This window comes from Clupea harengus, chromosome 15 (genome assembly GCF_900700415.2).
Source record: "Clupea harengus chromosome 15, Ch_v2.0.2, whole genome shotgun sequence".
Lineage (NCBI taxonomy): Eukaryota > Metazoa > Chordata > Actinopteri > Clupeiformes > Clupeidae > Clupea > Clupea harengus.
The window spans coordinates 12,745,215-12,767,980 of record NC_045166.1 but is presented as its reverse complement, the minus strand read 5'-3'; the positions used below and the strand labels follow the sequence as shown (position 1 = coordinate 12,767,980).

General features: G+C 43.5%; 1 protein-coding gene across 8 annotated transcripts in view; it reads left to right on the top strand.

Annotated features, from left to right (window-relative positions):
- sash1a (SAM and SH3 domain containing 1a) overlaps positions 1 to 7,146 on the top strand; it is a 188,082-nt gene extending 180,936 nt beyond the window's left edge. For 6 of the 8 annotated variants that reach the window (XM_031582001.2, XM_031582000.2, XM_031581999.2 and 3 more), the window contains 3 exons: positions 1,261 to 2,243; positions 2,775 to 2,906; positions 3,584 to 7,146. In XM_031582001.2, coding sequence (XP_031437861.1) covers positions 1,261 to 2,243; positions 2,775 to 2,906; positions 3,584 to 3,826 — 1,358 coding nt within the window. In that variant the 3' untranslated portion in view covers positions 3,827 to 7,146. Of the gene's footprint in view, positions 1 to 1,260; positions 2,244 to 2,501; positions 2,716 to 2,774; positions 2,907 to 3,583 lie in introns of those variants that run through there. The other 2 variants (XR_004165296.2, XM_031582003.2) reach the window with 2 other exon arrangements.
- Positions 7,147 to 22,766: the final 15,620 nt, after the last annotated feature.

Genomic DNA, 22,766 nt, shown 5'->3' with positions numbered 1-22,766 from the left:
CCTAGTGAAGAATTTGGAAGAATAGGGCCCAAGTTAATAAAATCCTTAAGCTTCCCTTACTACGTGAAGGCCTATGATTGTTCACAACACACTGCTCTTTCACCTCAATTATTCACAGTGACTTGCCCTTAAAGAGAGAGGTCAAGTACGATGTTACATTAAGTTGTAAATTGTATTGTTCGCATTGTGATAATGCTTGACAGTGGGCTTGCTCGACATTTGGGGATGTTGATAACGCATACGTTTATAGCGAGATTGACAGGTCAACAACCAATCACACTGCTATGAATTGCTGACCGCTGTGCTAGCAAGCTGTTTACCTTGTGGGCAGTTACCTTGCTAACATGCTAATGTTATATAGATGGCTCAGATGCCTCGCAAATCACCTCAGATGTATATTTTGGTTATAAAAACAGGATTTTTACATTTACATTTAAAATAAAAAAGCCAAAGAAATTACATTTATGTACAGATACAACCATCTACGGACTTTGGTCCGCTATCTTTTTTTTTCAGTCTGTCTTTGGATATTATCATAAACACAATTTAATTGGGTAGCGCATACGCTGGAATATTTGCATAAATGCGATTTGACTGGCTGGCCCCCTGTGTTGCCGCTTGAAAAGTTGAACTTTTCTCAACTTTCTACCACAAGCAAAGCAACGGCAATGTATAACATCACTCCATTCAAAGTGAATGGGAAAAGTCTCCGCGCAGACACACACACCATCACTCCATTCAAAGTGAATGGGAAGCGTCTCCGTTGAAGCTCCCAATGCGTACGTTGCCTATCAGTAGCTGTAGTAAGACTGGCACTGTACAAGTGTTTGTATTACCTTCCTTTTTCTGACCATAACCACTCAAGTGTTCAAGCTAGCTGATAGTGACATGGTAAGTCAAAGATCACACACACACACACACATACACACACACACACACACACACACATTACAATTGCACCCTCTTTTCCTCTTTGCTACCTAACATTCTAATCAAGATTACTCCAGATCTCTCATCTCATCATCTGTTTCCACTCATCACCCAATATCTGGAGCAAGTAATCATGTGTGATGATCTACTGTGCATGACCAATAACAACAGTACATTACAGCACAGAGTACAGTACATTCCAGCTCAGAGTGCTTAGGAATTAGCACAGGCAGTACCAGCGCAGTACCAGTGCACTGTGTCATGGTTTGCTTTGGTTTGTTGTTGGGAAAGATTAAGCTAAGAAACACCTGTGTCTATCCATCTCCACAGGAAAGAACCGGAAGGCGTCACGCTCACGGAACTCCGGTGCGGAGCTGGGTGCCAACTATCCCACGCTGCCCCTGACCCGCTCCACCGAGGCCCTGCAGCAGGAGCGTGCCCGCAAGCACCCCGCCAAGCACTTCCTGTTCCACCCACCAATCAAAGCCCTGCGGGGCCTGGGGCGGGGCATGCGGGATGCCCGGCGCTGTGGGGTCATGATGCCCACCAGCCGCAGCTGCGAGATGCTGGACGGGCCCTTGGAGGCCCCCGACGGGCCCCGCAAGCGATCCCAGTCTCTGGGGGACCTGCTGTGGGAGCAGGGCTTCGACCAGCAGCAGAAGCCTCAAAGGGGAGCCCCTCCTCAGGAGCCAGGGGCCCATGAGGGTCCGAAAAATTGGAAGGAGGAAAGAGGGGGGATGCCCGGGGCACCAGCTGTGCCCGCTCTCCCACCCAGGCCTGCCGCCACCACCACTGCCACGTCTCCCAGCTCCCCTCTAGTATCCCAGAATACATTGTCTCCATTCCGCAAGAGTCCTCCAGTATCCCACGATGCATCTTTCACCTCCCCTTTCAGCTCCCCTCCCACCTCCCCTCCGCTGCGGACTCTGCCCAAGAAGGCACCGGTGCCCCCACCAGTGCCTGTCAAAAAGTCCAGGGAGCGCCTGCCCAACGGCCTACGCCCGCCTCCCCCCGCCCACCTCCTGCCCGCCCTGCCAGTCAAAACCTGCCCCAGCCCTCTTGAGAGTACCACTGTCACCCCCACCCCCATCTCCCCAACCCTCTCTCCAGAGGAGCTGGAGTCAGGCACCCCGCCGTCCGTACCCCCTCCCTGGCTGTCGGACTTGCCCGAGTCTGCTTGCCCGCAGATCCACGGCTCCAGGCCAATGGTGGCACTGAGGAGGGTCTCTAAGCTGGCAGACCTGGAGACACTGCTGGAGGAGAGGCTGGCAGTGGAGGGCATCGACCTCACCGAGGAACCCTACTCTGATAAGGTGAGACACGTCAGAGGGAATAATAATGGAGGGGGGGCAAATTGAAACATTATCTTTTTTTTGTCTTTTTAAAAAAAAATGTTTGTGGTACAAACATTTTTTTTCAGTATAGGTTACTTGCCATAGTGCATACCATACCTTAGTGCAAACAGACAAATAGATGAATGTATACGTGTCCCTTTACTCTTTTTTTCTCTGTGTCTGTCTCTCTCTGGATCTTATCCAAATGCATCATGGGTATGAAACTCATCTACATAGATTTAAACAAAGCAGTGAAAGTAACTTAAACCAGTCATGCTAACAATGCTGCCCACTGTAGCAATGACACTGCATAACCTCCCCAACACAATACTACTTCAATAATATGATATAACATAACATAATATAATATAACAATACATATAATATACAGTCATAGTAAATGCCATTAATCTGCTAAATGATAAAATACTATCAGTGCTAACTTGTGTGAGTACGCGTGTGTGTGTGTGTGTGTGTGTGTGTGTGTGTGTGTGTGTGTGTGTGTGTCAGCATGGGAGGTGTGGTGTGCCAGTGTTACTGGTGCAGAGGTACAGTGAGGAGCTGCAGCGCCCCCCGCAGGCAGTGTCCTCCACGCTGGATGTCATCCGCGTCAAACAGCTGCGCAAGGAGCACCGCATGGCCGTGAGTCAGTTCTTCTCACACGATTCACACACCCTCCTCAAACGATTTACTCACTCTCCTCAAACGATTCACTCACTCTCCTCAAACGATTCACTCACTCTCCTCAAACGATTCACTCACTCTCCACATGCGATTCACTCACTCTCCTCACACGATTCACTCACTCTCCTCAAATGATTCACTCACTCTCCTCACATGATTCACTCACTCTCCTCAAACGATTCACTCACTCTCCTCAAACGATTCACTCACTCTCCACATGCGATTCACTCACTCTCCTCACACGATTCACTCACTCTCCTCACACGATTCACTCACTCTTCTCAAACGATTCACTCACTCTCCTCACACGATTCACTCACTCTCCTCACACGATTCAATTACTCTCCTCACACGATTCCCTCACTCTACATGAACGATTCCCTCACTCTCCTCACACGATTCCCTCACTCTCCTCACACGATTCACTCACTCTGCTCACACTTTCACTCACTCCCCACAAATGATTCACTTTCCCACCACTATGATTCACCCATTCAACATAAGCAATTCACCACAAACGATTCACTCCCTCACCACAAACGATTCACTCCCTCACCACAAACGATTCACTCCCTCACCACAAACGATTCGCTACAAACTATTGACTCCCTCTCTCACTCCTCCTCTCTCCTCAGATCCCGTCAGGCGGGCAAACTGATGCCTGCCGCAAGCCCGCCTCACCATACCGCTCCGTCTCCGTCTCCGATTGGCTGGTGTCCATCGGCCTGCCCATGTACGCCACGCCTCTGGCCTCAGCGGGCTGTGATTCGCTGGTGGGGGTGCGCGCCCTCACGGAGGAGCGACTGCGCCAGGCCGGTGTGCGACAGGACGGCCACCTGCACTGGCTCCTACACGAGGCCCGTCTGCTCTCCTCGTAGCCTGCATCTGCGCCTGCGCCTCTGACTGCGCGTCTGCGTCTGCACAGGCCCACGTAGGTCAAGTCCAGACAAGGGCAAAGAAATGGCATCTCTCCTCTCTGTGTTCTCCTCCTGGCTCCTGCACAAGCTACTCCTCACTGCCCGTGTCTGCACTACTGCATCTACATCTGCGCCTGCGCCTGTACAGCCCTGGGTAGCGCAGCGCAGCGCAGCGCAGCGCAGCATAACCCCAGACTCGGGGTGGAAGGAATGGGGACCTCCTCCCTCTCTTCATCTGCCTTGTTATCATCAGTTATCCCAAGACAAGCTAGCAACCTCCTGTTTCCCATCCTCACTATGCTGGCTCCTTCCATTGGCCCGTCTGGGTCCAGACACACACAGTGGCGGTGACAGACACCATATATGCCGTGGGTGATCGATCAGAGCCAGTGCATCTCTCAGAGTTCATTGACCTGCCTTCTTTACCACATGTCGTGCTATACATACATCTCTGCAGTCGAGGCGCACTAAGGCCCTAACAGAAAGCACAAGCAGACCAAAAGGTGCCTCTGTCAGTGTTTCTTTCTCTTCGTTTGTGCTCAGAGTACATGGTAATTACCTTTTTTCTTCTCTCTTTCTTTCTCTCCCCACTCATCTATCATCTGATTGCCCAGGACAGATCTCTCTGGCCTTGACCTTTGACCCTGAAACACTGCCTTTGAGTGAGCAGCACATCTTCTGTCATTGCATGGGGTCGTATGGAGCCACACACTGCTGTCGCTAAGCACAGAAGCTTTAAAAAAAAAACTGAAACACTCTTTTGTCTCATAGCGGGGGTTAGCCGGGCTTCAGAGCTCAGCTAGTGGCGCAAGATGGCCGGGTCTGGGTAAGATCCTTTTTGGACCCTGCGGTGACGTTGGGGAAGAGATAGACACTGGCACATGTTATCACTGTGGGTTCCCTCCTTGGCGAACTGTGGAACTCAAAACACTCTGCCATCAACTGTTTGTGTGTGTGTTTTTGGTGTGTGTGTGTGTGTGTGTGTGTGTGTGTGTGTGTGTGGTGGTGGCCAGCACATGGCTGCCCAATAAGACAACATTATTCTTATATCAGCATTCAATAGCATTGTGTTTATTTAAAGGAAATAGTGTTATATGCCTTTATTTCAGGGTCTTGTATAAGATGTGTGTGTGTGTCTGTGTGTGTATGCGTGCGTGCGTGCGTGCGTGTGTGTGTGTGTGTGTGTGTGTGTGTGTGTGTGTGTGTGTGTGTGTGTGCGCATGTGTGTGTGTGTTAGAGAGCTTGGGGTTGACATATAGCCATTTCATAAGCTTCTACCTGTTGTCTGGAAGTGCCAAAATGTGCAGCTTTTTTGAGGTTATAATCTAATCTGAACTAATCAAAGATAATCAAATATTATTTCATCTAATCTACTCTAACACTTTCCTGTGTCTAACAGCTCAACACTTCCACTCTCTGGTCAGATGCTAGTTTCTCCACTGCAACAGTATGCTTTCCTATAGCTTCCTCCATATATACAGCAAGATGTGCATTTATATAGTATAACCACACTCAGTCACACACATCGACAGTTATATTATTAGGGTTCCCAGGGATACGATGGATGTCTGTTAGCACAGAGGCTTGCATTATCATTGTTGTTATTGGTTTGTGTGGTGTGTGTGTGTGTGTGTGTGTGTGTGTGTGTGTGTGTTTACTTGTGCGTGTTGAATTCTGCTTAGACTCCAGTGAAAAGCTATGCTATGTTCACTAACATGAAATGTAAGGAGGCAACACCCTTTAGATTCACCACCTTCTAAGACAAAAAAAAACAAAACTTCAGATTAGGAATTCCCATTTGCCAGGGTTTTCTAGACCCTTGAGATATAATGATGCTTGTATCGCAAATTGAGTGTGTAGAAAGAAGTAATTAGGAGAGCACGACACTCTCACAACACAATCTAGTCCACAGTTCTGACTAAGAGGATGAGAAGCTTGAGGTAACTGTCAGAATGTAGGCAAGGCAAAAGAGTGCTCTCGTTGCCATGGACACACAGGAAGTCAGTCGATGCAGGGAGGGATCGGGTCAGATCAGGGTCATGACTGACTGACCGCTGCCAGGAGTTCATTCAGTGTTTCAAGTCTACAAGCGGAATGAACAGCTTAAGCACAGAAGTCTTGCCCTAGTGCACAATCCTGTGTGATGGATGATTGACAGCCAAGTGACCATTAGCTTCTAAAGACTCAGACATCGATGTGTTTACAGAGTTATGGACCACAGCACACAAACAGACATCTGTGTCCATAATCTAATGCACACAGTTTTACAAAACAAAAAATGCTGGGTGGTGTGTGTGTGTGTGTGTGTGTGTACACGCAAGAATGAAGAGGGGGACTCTCAATCTAGTCTCCTTTCATTGATCAATCAAATATCAGAACATGATAGTTGTAAAAAAAAAAAAAAAACATACTGTTACTGTAAAATGCACTTTAGCAATGACATTTTTTTATTGTTTTATATATAAATAAAATGCGCAATTGGCATGAGAATTTGCAGCCCTTTGACAAGCTTTTCATTCTACGTCAGTTAAAGAAAAGAGAAGCTTCCATAGTCAAACTGTCCCTCAACCTCACAGAAAAGGATGTAATTTCCTAGTGCCAAGCCCCGGATGTACAAATTTGTAATTTTGTCATTAATTAACATTTTCCTCATTAATTACTTTCATAAATATTTTGTCTCATTCCCCATTTCTAAAGCCTAATTACATATATGAAATAATTAACATATGTTGCACATTCTGTGTATGTGATTGATATTTAAATAACTTATTTGCTTTTCATATGAATTGTAATTAGTAGTTGTATTATACCTAAAAAACAGCAATACCATTTTTTTTGTTGCATATTGCAGGTGTGAAACTACAGTATCTGCGTACAATACCTGTGTAAATATCATTTTATCTGCATTCAACTTCATGACTGTCTCTCAAGTTTTTTTTTTTTTTTTTTGCTTGTGTATTGAAACAAACAACAAAAATGTTCTAAAAAGTAATTGTCACTGACTATAATAAATCTTTTTCTCTGCTCCGCTGCCTACTGTTCATATCTTGAGATCTTATGAGTGCGAGAGAGAGTGAGAGAGAGCGAGAGAGAGAGAGATAAACCAATAAAGACCTATTTTGTGAAGAATGCTAATACCAATATGCAGGGGCGGTTTTGGGCATGGGCGAAGCGGGCAGCGGAGCGGTTTTCTATTATCTATCATTAGCCTGGGTACCAGACGAACTTAGCCCCGCCCACAACATTTGAGGTCTGGAAGTTCGGTCTGGCATTGCTCCTTTGGGGAGAAAATATGCCTGACCAAAAACTTGACCAGACCAATCAAATTGTCAGGTCGGGCTTTATACGATGATGGACAGATGATCAACCGTAACGTAATCAACCACGTCACTTGGGTTTAATTCGTTTTCAACAAACATGGCTGCCGCTGGAGAGCTGAGATGTAGATGTGTAGATAGAGATGTTTTAGAAGACATCGACAGCGCATTAATTTTGAAAGAGGAACAAAGAAACGTGATCAAGGCATTTGTCGATCGAAAATATGTTCTTGCCGTCCTTCCTACGGGATTCGGTAAAAATTGAATTTATCAGCTGGCCCCGATGACGACTAAGTTGCTCTGATTGGTTGTAGCTCTATCCAATTGAGCGAAGAGGCATTTTTTTCCTGGTTCGGTTGAAACACGCCCCATAATCACAGCCCAATGGAGCAGTATCCAGGGATGCAAACAGCGCGCTTTTCGGCGCCTCCCGCTTTTTTCACGTCAGTTTGGGTGACTTGTGTGAATCGTGCAGATCCCAAGAGTTTTTTTTAAGGGGGGGGGGGGGCTGATTATAATTTTATCAACAGTAATTCTGGATTTCCTCCACCAAACAAGTAAATAAGAAATAAGCAAATCAGCAGAAATTATTTCCCAAATCCTCGAAAGCTGTTGCAATGGAGATTTAACGTTACTTTCTGTTTGAAGATAAGGTAGCAGATAGTGTTGAAGAATGGGTTACTTGAATTGGACGACTTTAAATTAATATATGAAATTGAACAACATAAGCACCTATACAGATAAAATAAATCAACAAGGATAGCAAAACCGATTGATAAGCATAGAATGAGAACGCCAGAAGGGCAGGCAGGACGTCAGAAGACCAGACAGATCGGTGACACAGGCTGTTTTTTTTTCCGTTATATATGAAGGCTGAGATATTCATAACATTTTATTCAGTCTTACTGGTGGTCCTTTTGTAATACCAACAGGTGCACTTCGTTGTGGATAAGTAAAGCCTATGTACTGTTCCCGCTACATGTTTAGCATAACATAGCATAACTAGCTATGTTTCTAGATAACTGTCTAACAGCTGTTGCCTTTCCCACGAGACAAACATTTTAATGATGTCAAAAGTTCAATACTATACTGTGTTCGTTTCCATAACAACAATACAAGCAATATACATTTGCTGACCTGAATAAGCAGAGGGCAGAACAGCCTATTTTTCTACATTTTTGTAGTCCCGTTAATCTTTTGTTTGGCATGTTGGTGAGGTTATTTAGAGGACCATTTCTCAATGGGTTTGTTTCTTAATGAATGTTTGTTTATTAATAACTTATTTTTCAACAAATAACTCAATTATAATTACAAAGAGGGAAATTCGCAACTCTATCGCAACTTCCAATTGCTCCCGCAATTGCATCGCAACAAACACCTAAAAAATACCGCAACTTTTTGGAAAAGCTCCCGCGAAATCAGAACTTTTAGGCCACAACTATCACAAAAAAGGCCTGCGATATCCTGGGGGGACTGCATTGTGAAGTGGTGGGCCCATGTCATGAGTTTGGGGAAATATCCAGCTCGGAGTATGGCTGCAGTGCTACATGCTTGTCTGTGCAAACTTACTTGGCCAATAAACCTGATTCTGATTCTGAAAGTGCCGAGAAGGCCAAGACTACTGCTCTGGCCAAAGAGAGGCAGACACGTCTCAAACATGTTAAGAAAATGAATGCAGCCAGACAGAAGGCCCTGGATACGTTGCAGGAGGTGGCCAGGAAGAAGAATTTTCAGAATTTCATTTTACTCTATGTGCCTATAGGGGTGGGCCGGGGATGTCAGGGGGTTGGTGGCAATGTAAGTATATGGATATTTGCCGCGGGGCGAGGGCTTCAATTACCTCTCTCTTTTTTGACCATACATGTGTTTGCATCCCTGCTTCTTGCTATGATGCTGGCTATGCTTATACAACAATAATTCGGTTTTAACTCAACAAACACGAGATCTAATTTCACCATAAGATTGTGCTTTGCAACAAAACTGTTACAAGTACAGTTCTTATTTATTTCCATCATTTGGGTTAACGTTGGGCCCTGTAATTAGCCAACGGAATGTTCATATCTTCTGTAGGTAGTTTCAAAGACAAACATTTTCCATTTGCTAGAACTCTATTTCGTGACAAAGTATAGTTTACCAATCATAACTTAAAGTGTGCCATGCATAGAATTCGAGGCAGTAACCAAGCAGCTAATTGTTCCTCCCTGAAAGATTTATTTAAGGTTAATTAAGGTTAATATAGCGTCTAATGACAGATATTTAGCATGTAAGGCAGTAAGGGCATGTTTATTTAAATTTGCAATTCATGGATGTTTGGAGGGGGTCTCGCCCGGGGTGTAATTCCATGTAGAACCGCCACTGCCAATATGTGATGTAACCCAAGTAACTTTTGCCGTTCCAAATGTGTCCAGTAGAGGGCACCTGCTGCAAACTGATATTGCAGAGAGCGTCACTTGACTGTGTGTTCTGAATGAGGTTACATATAGGTTACTGATACATTAGCAAAATCAGGCCTATGGTGGCGCTCCAAAATCAAAGTAAATCATTCACAGAATATATCAGGCTTGCTGGAAAAGAGCAAGCCTAGAAGTATCCTAGACCGGGGAAAAAAGTATTTGAAATTCATCCTACTACCTTTAAAAATATATCAAATTCACATACTTTATCATGTTTGATATATTTCCATGCCTGTCTTCATAAATATTTCATGAGATATTGAGGTATTTTGTAACCTTAATAGTTAATTGGGCAATGTTACAAGGCAATGTGAGATATGCATCTGTGCAAGAAATGAGAAACACACACAGACACACCACAATTGTTTTCACTGATAATTAATTATAACACTTAGCCCTAAGGAACACAGTGCTTTATTGTATTTCTGTGTTTATATTCCTGTCTTATCTGCTGCCTGAATAAGTGCTGCGGAACCAGCTTCTCAGTCACCCTGATGGGAGAGGAAGCTGTAAGGACGACGGTTGTCTTCCAGCCACTCTTTATCTCTCTTTTTCTCCCTCTCTGTGTCTCTCATTTCTGTCTGTCTGTTTCCCTTCCTCTCTCTCTCTCTCTCTCTCTCTCTCTCTCGCTGTCTGTATCCTCTTGAGTGTGCTCTGTGTCTTTCTCTGTATCCCTCTCTTTTTCTATATCTCTATCCATTTCTCTCTATCTCTGTCTCCTTTTCGCTCTCTTTCTCTGAGATAGTTCCTTCTCTCTGTCTCCTGGGTAAATATTTAATCTAATGGTTCCTCAGCAGTAATCCTGCTTGACGATTGGCAGTCTGGTTGAAACAGGCTGTATGTGAAACCCTGGTTCAGTAGTGATCCATTCTTAAAGGTGCAGTCTGCAATTCTGATCCCATACACTTTTTTCTCAAATTCAGCTAATTGCTCCTCACAGTCCTAAAGCAGTCTGTTCAGCGTTAGCGGTCAAGAAGCGGTCACCTCTGGTCCTGTAAACAGAAAACATAGTGGCTCGGACAGAGCCATAAATAATCCCAGCCAATCAACACACATGCTTCAGGAGCACGGAGGGGAGAAGTGTAATTTGATTGGCTGTTGAGTTCAAATATCAACAGCCTTTTGTAAAACTGAAACTCAATCGTGGGCCATTAAACATCATATAGGGTTGTTTATAATCATTTTAAAAGTATGTTTTGTAGGTAGCAAGTTTTTTATGGCCCATGGTCCTGTAGAGAAGATATAAACAAATCTGTTGTTCCCAGGTTATGGACTTTGAGTGGTCCTCCATTCTTGTTTTAGTTTTCTCTTGTAAACATATTTCAAGTATGCTTTTTTACTGAGCACTGTCTATATTTGATTCTTCTTCCCACCACAAGCATGCATGCACGCACGCACAGACACACACACACACACACACACACACACACACACACACACACACACACACACACACACACTTCTCCTCACATTCTAATATTAGTTTGTCAATGAACCAACTTATTTCTGAAGAAAATTGCCTCAGAGGGAATGGACAATTAAGTCCTGTTTTGTGCTTGTGTATTGAATCTATGTTCCATTCTTTACACACACACAAACACATTATTCATTGTCAAAACAAAGGGGTGATGCCTCACTTTCCTGGACCAAATCAAAGGGGATAAACACAATGATTAAATTGATGGAAGCAGACACTTATTGGCTATGTGGGACAAAGATGTGGGATTGCATATTTGTATGTGCATATGGGAGTGTGGAATGGTTGTGCATGTGTGATTGCGTATATGTGTGTGCATGTGATTACATGTGTGTGTGTTTCTGGGTAGGTGTGCAAGAACCAAGTGTGAGAGTATATGTGTATGTCGTATATGCAGTCTGTTGCTTTGACACAGACAATGTGTTCGTGTCTATGTTTGTCATCGTATTTACAAGGCAAGTTGAGGACATTAAGGTTCCTAGCGACTAAATTGTAATTGTTTCAAATCACATAACAGGAATGGAAACACTTTACATAGGCACTTAAAGCTTTTTTCGTGAGAGAGAGGGAGAAGAAAAGGTGTGAGTGAATGCACATGTCATGGTGCACCAAATAAAGACCTCTTTTGTAAAGAATGCTAATAGTCTTATCAGACCTCATTGTTGCATTACTATGTGATGTAGCCCAAATAACGTTTGCAGTTGTTTTGGATAAAAGAGTCCAATGCTTACAAAACCATAATTACATGAATCCATATCAGAGAAGGTTTGACCTTGAACAAGACCAATCTTGACCTGTCAAGCCTTTACTCTCTACATGCTTAATAGTTACACACTGTACATAATGTACATACGATACATATGACCTACATGTATCTTCATTTTATTGTGCGGTGTGATGCCCTTATGGAATCCATCTTCCTCTAAGAGACATGCCATGTCAATGTGTATTAGAGACACTGTAAGATCTGATGAGAGCTTTGAGTTTCACTTTGACTCAAACATGTAAGATGAAGGAATCATCCTGATTGATGTGATGCAGGGCTCTGGTACCCACAGGGATGGGGGGTGGTGATGGGGGTGGGAGAACTGAGAACCTGTCAGTACCAGGCATCAGTGGTCCCTTAGTGATTGAATGGGGTATTAGATGGATAGATACACAGAGGTGCTAATTAAAATGACATTTTCACCGTATCAGATGAAATCCTCCTGCTATTCCCTGGCAGATCGTAGGGTCATCCTTCCATATCCACATAGAGAATTAAAATGACGTCACTTGTGTGCGCTGGTTTTATTCCCTTTATTTTGTAAATGACTTTGACTGGCTTTAGCCAAACCTGCTCTACAGCATCTAGAACACCTACAAGTCAAAAGCCCTTATGAAAGATACCCTGCATCTCCAGCAGCTACAGGCCAAAAGCCCTTATGAAAGATACTCTGCATCTCCAGCAGCTACAGGCCAAGATGGGGGAGCCTGGAAAATAGTCTTATCAAATAGGGATCCCTCCCTGGTCTAATTTGTGGCAGTTAAGGTGTCCTTGATATACCAGAGTTTGAGAACCGCTGTGCTAAATAATATTTGAACATGCCAATTACAGTGCTGTTTTTTTTTTACAAGTGTATTCACCTTGAACTAAAAATAAAACTGACATAAACAAAAAGTGAAAGCTGGTTTACACAATGAAACAAATGGCACTAACACAATAGACTGTAGATGAAGCGCTAACGTTAGCCGCGATGCTGTTGCTTGGTTGAGATTCATTAACGTTATCTTCACTCCATAGCGCTCAAAAACGTGACATTCCTGCAAAGTTATTGCATGCAGTATGGACAAATGTTTCGGAGTAATGGTAGTTTCCCCCCCCCCCCCCCCCCCCCCCCCCCCTCTTTGACGAAAGAGACGTTTTGCAAGCACTGCAAGTGGCCCTGTGATCACCTTTTTGCGTGAAATATAACCACACTTTTGAACGCCGATTCCCATCCCTATGAAAGATACCCTGCATCTCCAGCAGCTACAGGCCAAAAGCCCTTATGAAAGATACCCTGCATCTCCAGCAGCTACAGGCCAAACGCCCTTATGAAAGATACCCTGCATCTCCAGCAGCTACAGGCCAAAAGCCCTTATGAAAGATACCCTGCATCTCCAGCAGCTACAGGCCAAAAGCCCTTATGAAAGATACCCTGCATCTCCAGCAGCTACAGGCCAAACGCCCTTATGGGAGGAGCCCTGTGTCTCCAGCAGCCTGCATCCTCAGCATGTGAGGTCAGCACTTTTCCTCAGTGGGAATGCATTTGAAGTGCATTATGTATTCAGTCACATAACACACATACAGTAAGAGCAGCGTGTGCAACCCCCTCTGCGTGTTCTCTCCTGACAGCGGAGAGCCAAGGAGGCCATTAGAGGTGTTATTATCGGCCTTGACATCTTCACAGGGGGATATTGCACAATTACAGCGCCTCGTTTCTCCGGTGGCACCGCAACTCTGCTGGAGAGACAGTTAGACAGGGCTTCAGTCTCTTCATCATCTAAATGCTAGACATTTTTATACATCCTTGCAGAAGGATGGCAAATGGGGATATTTGTGTGAAACTGGCCTAACAGAATTCCTGACTGATGCTACAGGGAAATCATTAGCAGGCTAATTGGCCTCCCTTCACCACAGATGGTGCGAAGAAGAAATGTTTCCTCAATGGAATATCAAAACACCTACAGTGCATACACTAGGTTCCATTAACTGTGTCAAATGACGGGCAACTTAAAGACTCTTCTTTTTGTGTGTGTATATGTTTGTGTTTTGAGTGAAATGAGAACCAGTTGTCAAGAACATGAGGTGTTCACAAAGTTGCTCACAGTGTCAAAGTCATATATATCAGAAATATTGATTTTTGGAGGGTATTTTTGGATATCTAACATGATATAAAATGTGATATTTAATATGATCGGATATTTATTTTAATATGAAATGATCGAAAAGTGCAGGGGGATAGGGCAAGGGAAGCAATAAGCCCATTATCTAGTAATTATTTAGACACAAATGGAAAATAACAGGAAATAACCTGTACAAAGCATGCCTGACAGAGCCATACAAAAGGATTAAACCAAGAATTAACTCTAAATGCTGCCCAGAGCAGCTCTTAAATGTGTCAATAGCACTTTTCTATTTATAGAAGCAGGAGCTCTCAAATATAATGCAAAGATAGATCTATTTGTGAGCTTCTGTTACTCTGTCAATTCTTCAATTAGAAGGAGTCTCCATTCTACGAAAAATTACAAAATTGCTTGTCCTTGTGCACAAAGGCCCATTTTGCATCAAACCTTTCATACCAAGCTAAAGGCCATTGAAGAACAAATATGTAATACAATTACTGTACAAAATCATAAAATGAACATGATATGTCATCAGAGATTAAGGAAACATGCTAAGCTGAAATATTGGCTTCTCCGACAACATTGCTACAGTTAGTAGCTACAGAGCGGAACATCTGTTCGTGTTTTTTTGCCTTGGTGATTCCGCCAACTACCGACACAGATGAAAAGACAATCTACAAGATCATATTTTCAAGTTACTTTATCAGAAACAAAACGGCTACTTGTCTCCCTTTCATACCTGGGGTTCAAGGGTGTCATCATATGAGGCCTTTGGTTTGGTTAGTGTTCATCTTTTCCTCTAGCTCACCTTTGCTCTGACCACTCAATCAAAGGGCCTCAGCAAGTCACCCACACCTAAGGGCCTCCAAAGGCAGAGCACAGAGTTGCTGGGGACGGTCACAGCATGGACTTTCCCACGGTTTAAACACTACTGTACTCACTGTTCTGGAAGGCTTGGTATGCCTTTTATGAAGGCTGTGCTGGAACAGACAAAGACAATGAAGGCATATCCAAGGGGCATAACAACAGCACAGGGCCTCAGGATTGTTTCTTTCAGGGAGGTCTGCCACTGTACCGGTTCATTGCTGGGACCATGAAGGGCTGCTAGAGGTCATAAGCCCCCTACCCTCATCATAGAGGGGCCTCAGTGAGCAGAGCGGATGCTACAGGTCATAAGCCCCCTACCCTCATCATAGAGGGCCTCAGTGAGCAGAGCGGATGCTACAGGTCATAAGCCCCCTACCCTCATCATAGAGGGCCTCAGTGAGCAGAGCGGATGCTACAGGTCATAAGCCCCCTACCCTCATCATAGAGGGGCCTCAGTGAGCAGAGCGGATGAACACTGGCAGGTTTGAACTCACTTAGTGCCCCTGGGCAAACACATACATGGCACTGTTACAGTTAGAAAGCTATGTGCAGGGCAGGTAGAGGTGGGTAAGGCACTGTCCCTTGGGGTGCCCTCCTTGGTTATAAATCTACTGTATGCGCTCAATGGATCGAGGCCATAAGAAATTAATGGACGAGGTCCTTTAAAAAAAAACTCTGCAACACGAGGCAAAGGAGGCATGCCTTGGGTCTCGGCAGTCAGCCTACCACACTGAAAAAATCTGCAGCAGATGTTCAAAAACCATATGGAGAGTTGTCACAGGATCTTAATTTGTACGACTGATTATGCACCTGTATGCAAAGTAAAGAGCACATGTTCTAACGGGGAGAGAAAATAAAAGCCGATATCTTGTTTTTCTTTGTTTATGTTGAAGGATTTCTCTCATTCTCTCATTAGGATCCAGCTTCAACAGTGGAGGGGCTGATGCTGATGCTGCAGGTGATGCAAGATTATCACCATGACAGCGAATTAACATGTGACATATCCTACTGCATGTAATATGATAAAAGCAGTCATAACAGTTACTGATAATGTAACCCTAACACCGCAATATTGTTCAACTCAGACTCTAGAGTTTCTGTAGAATATAGAGTTTCTGTCTGTCCATCACTAAGGATAAGGGGTGATTCAAGTGATTTAAAATGTGTGTAATGCAAGTCCCACACAAAGGCTGAACAGCTGAGAAATTGCCTATAGGTTTGAGAAATGTCAATCCAGCAAGATAATACTTGAGCTTCACAATAATCAACTCTGTGCATACCTTTAGATGTTCGTATTTATGTTCGTATTGGATGTTTGAGTCAAGACACTGAATGCTACCTTTTAGGCCCCCTAATCCACCTTCCACTGTGTGATTATCTATTGATTTTGGTGACCCCATGTCGGTTACATCAGGTGACCTCCAGTCTAATCTAGTGCTTTTGTGACAGGGACATACAATCCATTTGCCATTGGAATTTCTTAGAACATTTTTTTTCTTCTAAATGCTTGTTTGTTCTACGGGGACTGTGTCATTTTTAGAGCTGCCGTGCACAGCACAAGCAGCGCTCACATGCTGGTCCGGGTCTAAGTGGTCTGGAACCGACAGAAAGTACGCGCTGAAGAGCTCGCCTACAAGCAGCACTGATGGCAACAATAACCATCCTTATAATACGGGTAGATGAAATCAAGCATTCTGATTGGTTAAAAGGAGGTCACGGGGTGTACTGTATTGAGCCATAATGTACTGTACAGCTGTTTACATTTACCTGAGCGTTCCATATCAGTGCGCACTCAAAATATACTATCTTAGTTAGAAAAAAAAATGCCGGACCAAATATCCGTAGATCATCGTATTTGTACCTAAAAGTTTTAAGTTTTACTTTTTTTTGCTTAGATTTTTAGAAAGTTACCGAGAAATAGACACTGTACAATATAAAAACCCCATTATTGTAACTGAAAAATACGTCTAAGAGGATTTGCGAGGTGTATTAGCCACCTATCAAAGGTTAGCATGCTACTAGCCGTTAGCGATTAGCAATTCCTCTGTGTTTTTGCAAAGTATCTGCCCCAACTTTCTTTTCCCGACATTTACATTTATCTTGTACATAATCCATCCCCATAAACCGGAGGTTTCAAGAGTAGAGATGCCTTTCAATATGCAGTTGCAGGATGGGTGAACGACACCAAGATATGGCATTTGGAGACAAAAACAATATGTATGAGATCACAGGACATGTATCCTGGATCTTATCAAAGCTAACCGTTCCTGAGCAAGCAAGAGTGCCAATATGGGCTAACGAGTTGTAGCCAAATCGGGCTTCGCGTCGGGCCTAACAACACCCTTGAACAGTACATTATTGACGATACAGTACTGCCTCTCGTACCTTATTGCTTAATTAATCCCTGCTTCTGCGTAGGAAATTAGTTGGTGATTTGCCATATGGACCTGTTTCTCCTCTCACTACAGTGATTCTCATCCCTCCTCTGCACTAACATGCACTGGAGTGTTACGACAGACGTCAGTGCCAATTACATCACTTCACTTGTAAAAGGGTGAAATCTCAATCTTCAATCTTCAAACTTCTTGAAACACCCGTATGAATATTCATAGCCAGTCGTAATCCACAGGGGATATTTAAGTATTATCTAGGGGTTACATTCACACATCAAATCTAGTGATTAGGAAATGCACCGAATGAGTCATTTATGTATACAGTGCCTTGCATAAGTATTCACCCCCTTGAATGTTTTTCCCTTTTATTGCTTTTATAAATCAATCTTGGTCAATATAAATTGGCATTTTTTTTTTTTAAATCACAAAAAATCCCTCTTTAATGTCAAAGTGAAAACAGACTTCTACACAGTTACGTCAATTAAATAAAAATATGTAATGAAAAATAAGTGATTGCATAAGTATTCACCCCCTTTAAAGTCACTGACCTAATTCAACAGAGGTCCAGCCAATTGGTGCTAGAAGTCTCACAATTAGTGAAATGGGGATCAGTGTGCAGTGAATGTGTCTCAAGTAATTGTAGTATAACGACACATGTGTCTGGAAGGTCCATTCACTGGTCAGTATTCAGTAATCAGTATTCCTGGCTACTGTTACACCAGGAAGACTAAAGATCACTCCAAGCAACTCAGAGAAAAAGGTTATTGAAAAGTATAAGTCAGGGGAAGGATAAAAAAAAATGTCCAAGGCACTAAACATCCCCAGGAATTCGGTTAAATCCATCATCAAGAAATGGAAGGAATATGGCACATGTGTAAATCTGGCTAGAGCAGGCCGTCCCCACAAATTGAGTGACCGTGCAAGGAGACTAGTGAGAGAGGCCACCAAGACACCTATATCTACTCTGAAGGAGTTACAAGCTTCAGCAGTTGAGATGGGAGAGACTCTGCATACAACAACTGTTGCCCGGGTTCTTCAACAATCAAAGCTTTATGGAAGAGAGCCACTGTTGAAATCAATAATTAGTATTAGTAAGTATTAGTCGTATTGATCCACGCACAACTGTTTTAAAGCCTAACACTCTAAGACTGCTATTCTTTTCAGATGTTTCATGATATCGCTCATTAGAGACAGAGTAAACAACTAAGACAGTTAATGCAAGTGTAAGGCAACGGAGGTTAGAGCAGATAAGAATGAGCCTTTCACTAATGCAGTGCCCAGATCATTTACCAAGACACACACTGCAGTAAGCATCTCACTCCAAGAGGCACACTGCAGTAGGCATCTCACTCCAAGAGGCACACAGCAGTAAGCACCTCACTCCAAGACACACACTGCAGTAAGCACCAGAAATGTTTCCTCTCCACCTTCTCTTTCACCGCAGCACAAAGGAAGCACAAGTCCCTTCCCACAAACACCCAGACTTACCCTCAAAAGCCAGTAGTGCTCATATGAACATCTGGTCAGAAGAACCCCTCCACACTTGCATCCAAGTCCCTGCGGTCATTGAGCAGCTGTGTCTTACGGTACCACAATCAGTATGGAACCACAATTTATTGAGAGTCAGGGAAGACAAGCAAATCCAGCAATTGCATTGCAACTCAACAATGCTAACCATACAACGACAAGTTATGGTGTTTACCTTATATTTGTGTTTCATATAATTCAGCAATAGAGGCAGTGGTATAGGGAACATGTGCCACACCTAAAGGGGGCCGTTAGTATGGCACAACGTTTTTGATACATCACTTGCCTCAGGTGTACTGTTGGTTTTTATAACATGTTTGCCAGCAGACAGTACAGTTTACCTTTATCTTTCATTAATGCTTGTGGTTGTTAGGAAGAAACTTGGGCCAATAGTTACATTTCAACCGACACCATTCTTTTGTTATCTCCACTGACATATGGTACAACGGGGGGGATACATTTATACAAGAAAAATGGAAGGCAGATCAGTGGTAGGCCTATATGGAAATTTTACAGATTAATGCTTTGCATTCTAATCATCTGCGTTAGAATCACATGTTTTTGTGCTGAATCTATGCAGCATGCGCATCAACCTGCCTGAAGAGCAAGGAAGCAAAGAGTGCCTCATGGACTGATGCTTAATCTCTGCCTGCAGCCACAGCTGTACAGCTGGAGCGCTCATGTGTATTTCATATATAGTCATTCGGTGAAATCCGGAAATCCAGGGATTAACCAACTCTTGAACAGACCCATCCTCCTGCATACTGAGTGCTGGCCACCAGTGTTCTTCCTGCTACTGCCATGTTGATGCTTTTCCAGGGTTGTTGCTACTGTTAGTACTGGTGCTTTTCCAGGGTTGTTGCTACTGTTAGTACTGGTGCTTTTCCACTGCTGTTGCTACTGTTAGTACTGGTGCTTTTCCACTGCTGTTGCTATTGTTAGTACTGGTGCTTTTCCACTGCTGTTGCTATTGTTAGTACTGGTGCTTTTTCACTGTTGTGCTACTGTTAGTACTGGTGCTTTATGCTGTCACAACAGTATCAATTCTTGTGCTTTTTACAGTCGCATACTTCAGAACACTGTGTACCGGTGCAGTACCTCAACAGTAACTTTACACAGACATACTTTGCCATTCTTCCACTGTCTGTTGCCTTCAAAAATGCTTCATGTGACTTTTGTTTATATGATGAATCACACACACACGTGGCACACTTCAGCAGAAGAGCTGTACTCTTCTATGCATGGATGCTCTCCTAAGTGTGAATCCATGACTTCTGTAAAAAAAATACAGAGGCACAAACTGGAACGCATGTGACCTCTCTTGGAACGCCGTGACCTCTCTTGGAATGTTAATTCATTGGATTTTCTTTAAGGATCTGGGATATTTTCATAGGGGTACTGAAGAATGTATTAGTTTGCTTAGGCCAGCTTTGCCAAATCCTCCTCTTTCATCACAGGGGGACACAGAGGCCAGTGAGACAGAACACAGAAAAACGTTCCATGAAATGGGACAAATGTGCAGGTTTACACTGGAGCATGTTAGAAATAATCACAAGTCATTTCCAGTCAGTTGCTCCTAATCTCACCGTGCCAACAGAGATTCAAGATCCACTGATTTTCCACTGAATTCCCCTCTGGACCAATAAAGGCCATCGATCGATCGATCATCTCTCTCTCTCTCTCTCTCTCTCTCTCTCTCTCTCTAAGGCGACTGGGGCAAGGAAAAACTCCCTTTTAACAGGAGGAAACATTGAGCAGAACCCAGCTCATAAAGGGGGACCCATCTGTAGAAGTGAAGGGAGGTGAAGAAGAGAGAAACAGAAGCTATCTATCTATCTATCTCTCTATCCATCTACTTCTCCATCTCCTCTATCAATCTATCTACCATGAGCCACGTTATTTCAATTGTGGACTAGAAAAAAAAAAAAAAAAAACATTTTTGGATTTGGATTGTTTCCAGGTCTCCCTCAAATATTTTTTCCTTTCCTACATGTAATGCTTTGTATACACCCGGAAGCCACCTTACCCAATCACCAGTCCAAATCTTGTTTCTTGGTCACTGCAGTAATCATGCTGAAGGAGTACACAAGGAGTACACGCTCTTTCATCAGCAGATTGCTTTACCGTGCCATGACCCTGAAATGGGGCCCCAAACCATAACAAACGGATATACCTAAGCCACGGTGGGCTGGAAGGGTCGAGCCATAATCCTTGGCTTTTCTGTCACTTTTCCAGTTGTGTTTCTAAAATAAGACAACTGACCTCCAGAGTCCTGAGGAGCTTAGGTAGATTGGTTTGTTATGGTTTGAGGGCTCATTTTATCATCACATGACTGTGAAGTTAAGACTCCATCCTCCACATGAAACCAGCCTCAATTGAGGGCTGCCATGCCAAAACAAACCAGGGCTAGTAAGCTCAACTCCTCCTTCTTTATTCAATTCCTGTGAAAATCGTCTTATCATGGGTCTTTTGTTGATGTCATCTGATAGCAAACACTACAAACACAACAACTATGAAGTGCCTTTCCTTAAAAGTCCTAAGCAATACTTATATACATTTAAATACTCCCTGAACCCATTCAGCAGCCTTTAGTGTGTATTAAAGTGCTCCCTTAATCTGGAAGCGGACCCCCTTAATTTTGCCATCATATGCTGGCAACCCCTTGATTACCTCATTACTGTATGGATAAGTGTGTTTAATCTGCCCCTTGACATGTTTGCAATTAGGGGATTTCTATAACAACTCTGCCCATTCAAACTGTTTCTGTCAACAACTAACGTGTGAGAGGTCTGTCTGCCAGCGTTGCTTGGTGTTTCACATAAATCCCCATGGGCACTTCTCCAGCCTCAAAAGAACATGTGCTTCAAGTAAAAATTTCAAGCCAATGTTTTGCTTTTTTGGGGGATTTTCCCACTGGAACAACCCATTTACCCTGGATGCTTAACATTTTAAAGGGGCCGGATTTTTATTCTGACATTTCATTCAACTCATTTTGAACCCTCTCCCCTTAAGGGAAATCGGCGTCTTGACTGATGACCCAAACACGAAAGCAACTGAAAACCCTGCTGCACAGGTATGAATGCCATTTGCCATATTAAGGATCCCATTTTTATATTCATCACATTGTGTTACTGTAGTACAACAGAAACACATGAGATGCCCCCTGACCATTGAGGACCCTGCTTTGTGAACCTCCCTCAGAGCGTAGCCTGCACAATCCACCTGTTGCTGCAGTTCCAGTGTAACTCAGGGAATCTGGTATGTTTTGTTCTTCACCTGATGACACCTCCTCCTCCTCCTCCTCCTCCTCCTCCTCCTCCTCCACCTCCTCCTCCTCCTTTCCTTCTCACCTGGCTCGCTATCTCGCTCACCATTTCAAAAATTAATCTGAGGGTTTGTTCTGTATGAAAATGGAACAGGAAGGTAGAACATGTTATCCTCCCTTCTCTCCTCCTCTTCTCCCACCTTAACTCCTTATCTATATTCCATTAAATATTCACCCTTCCCGTCTGAAAATACATCGCTATTCAGTATGAATGCAAACAATATAAATATGTATAAATCTATACACATACACAGAATTCTGACACATCTATATGGTTGTGACACCATAGATGGCAGACTCCATTCTATCATTCATTTCAAATGTAACAGTCCACAGCTAGATGATGTCAAAACATATCAGTTAAGTGTGTGTGTGTGTGTGTGTGTACATGGATGTTTGTGTACGAGTGTGTGTGTGTGTGTGTACATGGATGTTTGTGTGCGAGTGTTTGTATGTGTCTGTGTTTGTGTTTGTGTTTGTGTGTGTGTGTGTGTGTGTGTGTGTCTACAGCCCAGTTCATCACTAGCAGTGAATATGTTGTCATCAGCTCTCAGATCAACATCTTTAAATATTGTTGCAGTACAGTGATGTCTGTTTTTCTCTTCTGCTCACGGGTGAGTTACAGTTCTCACAAGTGTGTGTATACATGGTGTACACACGTCTTTAAATATTGT